This window comes from Oxyura jamaicensis, chromosome 12 (genome assembly GCF_011077185.1).
Source record: "Oxyura jamaicensis isolate SHBP4307 breed ruddy duck chromosome 12, BPBGC_Ojam_1.0, whole genome shotgun sequence".
NCBI classification, from domain to species: domain Eukaryota; kingdom Metazoa; phylum Chordata; class Aves; order Anseriformes; family Anatidae; genus Oxyura; species Oxyura jamaicensis.
In genome coordinates this window covers 18880238-18889911 of record NC_048904.1, presented here as the reverse complement: position 1 = coordinate 18889911, position 9674 = coordinate 18880238, and the positions used below count along the sequence as shown (strand labels likewise).

General features: G+C 39.0%; 1 protein-coding gene across 10 annotated transcripts in view; it reads right to left on the bottom strand.

Annotated features, from left to right (window-relative positions):
• Positions 1 to 6887: 6887 nt before the first annotated feature.
• Positions 6888 to 9674, bottom strand: part of CHL1 (cell adhesion molecule L1 like) — a 124267-nt gene continuing 121480 nt past the window's right edge. For 8 of the 10 annotated variants that reach the window (XM_035337446.1, XM_035337450.1, XM_035337445.1 and 5 more), the window contains one exon: positions 6888 to 8960. In XM_035337446.1, the coding sequence (XP_035193337.1) occupies positions 8744 to 8960 (217 nt within the window). In that variant the 3' untranslated portion in view covers positions 6888 to 8743. The remainder of the gene's footprint in view (positions 8961 to 9674) is intronic. The other 2 variants (XM_035337454.1, XM_035337453.1) reach the window with 2 other exon arrangements.

Genomic DNA, 9674 nt, shown 5'->3' with positions numbered 1-9674 from the left:
AAATAAAGCTGCACGTTTCTGCATCTTCGCAGGGCTGTGGGTGTCAAAGACAGCACAAATATTTCTTTTCTTCCAGCCCCAAAACCATGCCCTCACCATTCTCTGTGGCAAGCCTATCTTCTAACAACACTCTTGGAAACCCCATGTCCTTACCTCTGCCTTCCTCCTGCTGGAAAGTGTGGGTTTTGCAGAGTAAACGGGTCCTACACCTGGCCTGCTTTTTGCTTGTGAATTTTTGCAGGGACTTCACTACAAGTGGGTATACCCATGAGCAAATGTGTTTTCTTAAGCAGCTATGTAGAGATGCTGAAAAAGTGGTGAGACTCATGAGTGGTTTGTGTTTGGGGAAGGCCATGGGTACCCTGACCCATCACACTACAGCACATCAAAGCTTCTTCAAGAGCTCCCCTTATTGCATGGCCCCAAATAGGCCTCCTTATATTATCCCTAAATACCCCTCCTTATAGCGGAGCCCTAAAGCAGAAATCTCCTTTTTGAGCCCCAGCCCAGGCTCCCAACCACATTCCTTGAAGCAGAGCAGTGACTTATCCAAAAGTGTATCTTTGTAAAAAAAAAAAAAAAAAAAAAAAAAAAAAAAGAATGAGCAATGCCTCCGCCTGACATGAACAGCTCCATTTGGGAGCATTTAGGGTGCAGCAGCTCAACCACAGCGTGCAGAAATAGCCAACGTGCTTCTTTTGTCAGAAAATAGCTGTGGTCTACACCATTGCAGTAAAGCTCATTCCGTTGCCCAAGGAAAGCATCACCATATGGCGAAAATAAAGAAAACCACAAAACCAGAAAACCAGTCAATAATTTTCTCATCAGAACCTCAATATACCTGTACAGAGTGGTTAAAAATGAGTCTCAGTCAGTACAGTAGGAAAGTGATAAAGATAAGAAATATTTAGCGACGTTCTTAGTACCTTCTTCAGCTGCCTGGGTAACTCAGATACCTCCCCACACCCCACCTGTACCAAAAAAAAAGGAGACATGAAGCTTTAAGACTAATTGAACCAATAATCAAAGGCTGTCTCTAATTCCTGGACTAGGAGGTCAATTACTGAAATAAATTTGACAGCGGATAGATGGTAACTGTGCAATTACCATTTAAAGACTTGATAATTATGGCAAGAATTAGTCTGTATTTTCAACTGCAGCAAAATCCATCAGTTTTTAGTAGTTATTATCATGATTATAAGAAGAAATGGCTCAGCTATGTCTTGTCAAACTGACAGAAACCTGAAAATACAATGGGCGCTGATAACAGGCTGATGAAATGAGCTGGTTGAGTTTAAAGTTTCTTCTCCTAAAGTGGAAACTTAAATTGCAGATGTGAGAAAATTTTAATGTTCAGACCATTTGGCAGGGAGGGATGTAGACAAATTTACACTCATAAATAATAGGATTGAGAAATGCATATTTTTATGAGCTTTGCCAAAATTAGTCAGAACATGTGCTGCTCATTCAGAGAAACTCTCAGTTTTGAAAGCCAGAGCCACAGTCACAATCCTGCCTGTTTGAAGAATTCATGTGCTGCTCTTCCATTCCCCTCTGCTTTTTGAGCCTTCAGGCTGTGCTCTCAGGGCTGCCCAAGCTTGGTGATTAGGTGTGGGCTTTGGTCACCTTTTTTTGGTGGAATTATTGACCCATAGAAATATTGACCCATAGCACTGGCTCTGAGCATGTCAGAAACATTTCCTAGGTCTTACTGAATAAGATTTCAAACCTGCAGAGCACATGAATTTTGGATGAATAGGGCTGATGAGCATGGCTGGTGGTATTTCACCACGGGGACGAATGAACGCCGCTGCTTTTCAAGCTTGTTAATGGATGGTAAAAGCCCCAAAGTAATGACATTTTATCGTACTATTGAGGACAGAATATAAGATTTTAACATTAGAAATTATGCTCTGCACTCAAAATAACACCAATAATGGCAAATTATTATTAAAACAAAACACTAAAGCCAAGCATGGTGGTCCCGTATTATCCCCTCGAGCCTTTGCTGGGGATGTGCAGGCTGGGTGCCATGGGGGCAGCAGGGCTTGGAGCTGCAGCCCAGGCTCCTGGCGGTGGCAGCCACCACTTTGTTCTCCCTCCAGTGAAGCACATGATTGTAAGACTTTTCTCTCCATTATGTTATTGGGAAAAGTATAAATCTCATTATTCCAGAATATGAATAATAATAGAAGTGTGGAATGTCCTTGATACCTTCCTGAAAGGTAAATGCTTGTTAGCATGGTCCTGCTTGTTCCTGTATCTACATTGAAGATATTCAGGAGCTTTTGCAGATGAAGAAAGCATTAGAAAAGTCCTGAAACCTTCCTGCTAAAGTGAAATAGCTAAATACAAGAGGAAGAAAGAGAGAAAGAAAGAAGGAGAGAGAAAGAAAGAAGGAGAGAGAGAGAGAGAGAGAGAGAGAGAGAAGAGAATTTCTCTCCCTAATAAATATTCTCAGGATAGTGCAGAAAACACCCCAGGGTTAGAAGGCAGTGAGCAATTCATGTCTCACACTTGAGCACAGGCTAGATCTTTCAGATTTCTGCTAAGGAGCATTTTTTTTTATTATTTTATTATTTTTTATGGATTTGGTAGCAACATCAGCTGTCACAGATTTGTCTGATGACTTTTAATGAGTTCTCAATAGCAGTGGTTTTACTGTTTTGGGTGTAGGACAGGTGTGACATTGCCTGGTTAACTTTTCTCCACGGACAGGCAGCATAGAAATAAAGAAATCATATTGTGCTGAATATTATGAGACAAACAACCAAACAAAAACACACAAAAAAGCAGGATAACCAGTTTAAGACTTAGCAGCAAGAGAACTACAGATATTTTCTTTTTCTAATTTCCTTGGGGGGAAAAAAAATAAATCTTAAATTTCCATAAAATAAATACACTTAGATTTCAGACTTTTAGCATAATTGGGGATTTCCACGTGGGAAGAGAAGGAAAGAGAGAGAATTACTAGGTTATCAACTCACCATCTGATATCGACCTCTAATCAGAGGAGCAGAGACCAGCCCTACTAACCTCTCTAGCTGGGTTCTACCACGTGTAGCTGGATCAGGAGCTTTCACCTCTGGTCAGGTCTGGTTATGCTGTGGTCTTCCATTTCATTGCTAAGTGTGTATAAATACTGGGTAATTTTATTCTTGCAGGTATTTCACTTGCCATTTGGGTTAACGCTGTGTGTGCTTAGGAGGTTATGTGATGCTGCTGACACAACCAGAGTATATGATGCATAATATACATGCTACCGTTATACAGAATGATAGTTTGGTCCAGGAAGTTGTCATGCCATGCACCTGTGCCAGCAGTTCAGGTTCTGCCCTGCTTTGGTGTGGGTCAGGCCAGTCTGTCTGTCTGTCCGTCTGCAGCCACACAAACCCAGCACAAACCGCAGAGCCTATGGATGGAGACTGGCAAAGAAATATTATCCAAAAAAAAAATTAATAATAATAATCACCAAAACCACCACCAACACACACACAAGTACAAACCAAACCTGCTGATTGAAGCTAAGGCTTTTGAAGATTACATCAAGTCAAACTTTTATTAGCAAAGTTGAATTTCATGTAAAATGAAAATATCTTTTAAAACCATACGTGCACGTATGCATGATACAAACAGCCACTACGGTACAACACGTTTCTCTAAACTTTAATAAATGCACACTAACATTTAGCTCAAAAAGGAACATTAACGGTGACACCACATTTGCTTTGATCTTTTCTGACGAAATTACAAAGTATCTTGTTTAAAGTAAAAATAATAATAATAATAAAAAAAATGAAACAGACAGCGTGCTTTGGCTCAAACCCACGCATTGTTTCCTGCATGACAGCTGAACAAACCAGTGCAGATCACAAAACTCACTTGCTTCATCGTGTAGTTGAAACTTTTACGTGAAAGATACAGAGCTGCAATGTAAACATGTACTGGTACTCCAACATTGTTGTATGCCTTACTCTGAAACACTACACATTTAAAGAGATGCAGCTGAGGGCTTGATCCGTTGTCAAAGAAAGGAAATATTCTTGCCGTGAAGAACTATCTTTACTTATTTATTTTACTGTCTGTTCTTTCAGTTACTTGAACTAATCTAGACTTACTACTCACCTGCAGAATAATAGCTATAAAAAGGTATGATGAGATTTCCATTCAGAGGTGTCAAAGGATCAGTGAATGTCACTAATTTTAGTTTACAAAACTACATGTGGAATTACCATAAAAACAAGCAAACAAACAAAAAACACCCAAACAACTTTTGTATAGAAAGATTGTGCTAATATTTGTTTTCATTTCAAAAAGAATATTGGCCTGAAAAGTTTTACTAAAACCTCTTATGCATTGGATGTGACCCTTTAAGTCAATGGAAGCAGTTAGCAGAGAAAAGCGCTACTCATTAAAATTTGTATAGTAAGAGCACAACAGAACAGAAAACATTAAATGATATGCTATTTAAGTCCATTTTAACTTACATAACAGAAGTTTTTATATTGCTACACATACAAACATTTTAATCCAAAGGGGAAAGCCATTTTCTGATTTGATTTTGAATCCTGCTCTTGCCATGGATCCAGCCCCAGAGGAGCTTTGATGCCCAGCCCCCCATGCAACTCTCTGCTGAAGAGAGGCACAGAAATAGGGATTTCTTGTGATAAGTTTCCAGATTTTTCCATTTTAATATATATGTGTATTCAATAAAAACTTAGGTCTGAAATTAAAATCCGTACAAAATCAATGATGCACTGCTCTGTGAATGCAAAGTGTTGCTCACTAGCAATGAGCTTGCACAGAGGATATTTTTTTTCCCCATTAGTTAGGAAGAACTGATTTTATTTGCTTAATCTTATGCACAGTCAAATCCTCACAGTTTTTTGAGAAACATCCATACTTCTATTGCTCCAAAGAAGTTTGCTAAAGTCTACAAGTGAGGACTTCTGGGGACAGGGAAATGCCTCCTCCTTGCAGGACAAAACTGCATCCAGGGTTGGTGGAGACATCCAATGTGAAAGTGTCATTTCCCATACTCGTACTGGAAGCAAATTGTAGTGGCACAGCAGAGCCAAATGTAGCCAAGTGAACACCCATGGAACCAGGGAATCAATAATTACCTATCCGACACGGTCTACAGGCTCACATGCTGGCCACGGCTGACTTCATCGTCCCATTTGAATAAATACCCTTGGCCAGAGCACAAATATGTTATTTGACTAATAGACCATTTTGGAACTGCTGTACAGCTGGTGGCACTTTGCATTCAACCTGCATGGCCACAATTTCTCTCACCTGTAACAACGTGCCCTGGACAGAAATTGAACCCATCTCCTGGCAATCACAGAAATATGCTCAGGAAGCTGTAAGCTTGCTCTGGTAGTTTACTTCTGAAAACAAATCTCTAAAAATCCATTCATATCCTACACTTTCCAAAATATGCTGTGTGAGTGGTGCCCTTAAAATATAAAATAAAATGACAATAGAGAAAAAATAAATAAATAAATGGAAAAGAAATGACTGGAAAAGAGAAAAACATTCCTGTGAGTTAGACTCCCTGGGAGTTTCAGCCATTTGGTTAATATTCATTGGGCATATTCCTCAAAAGTCAGCGCACACTGCACAAATTCCATTGCACATCTTTTTGTCACTGTATGATTTTTAGGCCCTGAGGCATAATGAAACACTAACATTAAGATTTAAGGATCTGAATTAAAATTTTAATAGAAAAAGCACTCATACCAGCACAGATGAGTAGCACATCACAGGAATGTCATAAACATCTCTTAGCAGCAACAGAGCAAGTGCTAGCACAGGGGATTTATTCATTCTTCGATAATTTGACACTCGTTAATATGATTTGAAATTTGTGTCTGTTTAACATAGGTGTTTTCTGGGACAATGAGTCTGGTTGATCTGCATCGACCCAAGTACAAGAAAACACAACTTTGACTGTTGATGGGTTGCATCCAGCATCGCGCTGAGGAGGGTCCTGGGTGAGGACCCCTTGGGTGGGAAAGCTCTGCCTGTTTCAGCCCTTCACAAATTCTGCACAGGAAAATTTTTGAAGCCATGGTGGGAGCCTGCCCTAGTTTTATTCCTTGACTGTCCCTTGAACATCTTTGACTAATGACACTCTCTCAGTGCCCCTCCAGGAAAAATGCCCAGGGGTTTTGTAAGCTTATGCAGGCTTGGGAGATGCTAAGGAAGGTGAGGAGCAATGTGAGATGGAGCTGAATCCTTGGTATGGGCACACTGGTGTTTCAGGATCTATTTCTCCAAGAACTGGAGAAAGCTGCAGGTGGTCACCCCTTTTTACCCCTGGAGATTTCCACTGGTTGGGAGATAGAAGATTTGGGGATTCACTTTAAAATTTACAAAGTATCAGCAGAAATATCTCAATTCAAAACACAAAACATTTAAATGAAAATGACTGAGAAAACAAAACAATTGCAGTACATTGCAGTAGCTTGCACTGGTGCAGGTGATTCCTCATCACCTCTTAGGCTTCATCTGGTTTGAGCTACAACAGGACAAGATGAAGATAAAGATCCTGGTGGGAAATGTCTCTCTCAACGAGATGCCAGTTTTCATGCATCTCCAGTTATGCCCTCCCTTCTTTACAAATGAAGATTTTGTAAATTATTATTATTTTTTTAATGAAGATGACTTTGGGCTTCCTCAGCATTTGGACTGAGTGAAACACAGAAAATAAAACTTTATAACTAATAACAAAAATGAATGACTCTGTCAAGTCCTTCACATCACAGTGGTCATGGACATAGAATGGATCTGTTTGGGATTCAGGATAGATTCCTGCTCATACAGTTAGGGTTTAGGGTGTTTTTTGTTTGTTTGTTTGTTTTTGTTTTGAGGTGGCTGCCTGGGGGTTGCTTTTTCAAAACAGAGGCTGCAGGAAAGGTCCTCATGAGTTTAAAAAAAAAAAAAAAAAAAAAAGGAGTAACATATTCAAAGCATTGAGCACCAAAGACCCCTTCCTATGTTCAGAAATCACTGAGCACATCTGACAGTCCAGCTGCCCAGTGAGGAGCCCACGTGTGGTTAGCTGCCTGTGGCCTTTCCTCTGCCAGCCAAGTACATCTCTGTGTGCAACTAACAGAGCTTTAGTTGTCGGCATTACCTGTAAACCCGTAACCATGAGGGTAATTCTTGCTTCCTCTCTTTCTTCCACTGAAATAATGGAGACCATGAAGGAGCCATCAGAGATATTTCCCTAATTAATACCATGGCATAAAATGGCTTTTAGGACCTCCTAGAGTAAGTTTTTAAAAAATATTTAACTTGAAGTGATGGTCACTTGTAAGTTCAAAAAGAAATGAAACAATATTAACACAACTCGAATAAGCATATTTCAAAATACAAATCTTTTTAAAGAAAAACAGGAGATTCCAATATAAAAAGACCAAAAAAATGTGCTGTACAGCTTTGCTGAGTTAGTAGTGGAAAGGACTGGTAAAGAACAGAACCAGATTTAAACCAGTGTTCAGTAAACAAAATATAAAAGAAACTATACCATAATATTTTCTCTTTGCTTTTGCCTTTGTTTATTTAACAGTGAACTGGTGAAAATAAACGATCTCTCAAAAAATCAGGTAGATCTATTTTATGGGACCCTAAAAGGAAGTAAGATTTATATGACTGGTGTACACACAACTCTGTCAAAAACTAGTTTTGCTGGCTGAAACTCATACTGAGAAGCAATTCTATTCCTACACAGCTATACAGACCCATGCTAGCAACGTCTCATTTCAAAATAAAACAATGCTAATTTTCACTTGTGTCAATATTAATATCATCTGTACAACGTCTCCATGAAATGTATGCTAGCACACAAATATACAGATATGAGACGGACAAAAAGCACTTTGCTTAGAAATGCAGATTGCAGAGACTAAGGAAAATAAAATAAAATAAAATTCTTTCCAATGATGGTGGATGGGAACCCTGTTTCGCCTTGCCACAGGAAAGTTACTGCAGCTTAACTTATTTAAGGAAATAGTGCCAGCTACTGGACAGAAGATTTATCCACAAGGCCAGAGCTTTGTCTTTTGAAAGCATATTTTCTGTGGATAAAGTTGCATTTCAAAGTACTGATAATTGCAGTCAGCTGTAACCACTAAAATAATTTTAGAATATCATAAGCAAATGAGTTTATGTATTTATGAAAAAATTATATAATATATAGAATATATTTCTTAAGTAGTTTAAAATATCATTTTTTCTCATTAGGATGCACTGTGCCACTTTGCAGAGTAATCTGCCTTTTTGTCCACTTTCCTTGCCCTGTTCTGACCTCAGTAATGCTGAGGTCGTGATACACGAGGGAATAGTGTGTATAAATGTATGTACAAAGTGACAACAGCCAAACAAGAAAAAAAATATGCTATACAGAGAAACATATTCCAAACCTAAGAAACATGGCAAAGCAGTTAACTATACATATGTAACACTGAGAAATTCCATTTTGGTAAGACTGAGTGACACATTTTGTAAAATAAAGAATGTTTTGTTGTGTTTCAATTAGAATAAAACACCTGAAAATTAGGATGGAAAAGTCTCAGAAATCATCTCTTAGTGGCAGTGACTTTTTTTTTCTATTACCTGGATGTCAGGTTCCTGACTGTCTCAATTGGCAACCTGCTTCCAATCACTTGTGGTAACTGTGAAGTACTAATCAAGATAAATAGCACAATTAAACATGAATCTTCTCACTAGTATTTTATGCGTGCAGAGGAAAAGTTGCCGTAGAGCTCCCAGTGCTTTCGACTGATCCTTTTTCCTTAGATCCAGAATAAGCTCCAATAAATGAACCATCTTCATTGAACATCCCGTGCTCCCCTTCTCCATAATCTACCAGACTATCAGCACTTTCGGTGGCTTTAATGTCCCCGTTAATTGACCGGAGGCTGCCTTTCAGCGGCTTTTCATCGCTGTCACTACAAAACAAAGAAATTCCTTTCCAAAAATCTAGCTTTTGATTGCATGCACAGAAACTGCCCTTCTACTGTGAAAACGGGAGGGAAGAGCAAAGGAACATTTCTCTGTGGGCTGTACATTGAGAACAACATGAACATGAGTTCTGCTTGGTCCAGTGGATATCAGCCTCTACACCGACCTATTGTATGCCTGAATTTCCCATGGGTATGACGTTCTGATTAACAGAATTAATAACATATTAATCTGCTCATATACCACATTTGTTCAATGGCATTTTTTTGGGAAATGGACAAACCATCAAAAAAAATAAGAAAAAAAGAAGAAATCACATTATCTATTCATCCTAATAGCAATGCAGAAGAATAACCAAAGCAGCCTAACCTCTCCTGACTGAACATGACATTTGGTTGACCTTTACTTATCTCTAAAGAATTGAGAAAACGTTTTCAGCCAAAGGCCATTGTTAATTTCCTGTTAAAAAGAAGTTAAAATTTTGCAGTGCCTTGGCTCACTCAATAAAAAATGACAGTGAAACCCTTCTTAACTGTAGACAGAGGTGTTATGGCCATACATATGGTAATATGCATCTCCCATGTCACTGCTCTGCATGTTACCATCTCCTGCGAGGTGCCTTCAGCAGCTTTGGCTGTAACTGATTTCTCTGTGAACTGAAGCTGGTTCCAAGCAGCCCACCATGGCTCATACGGCTGCAG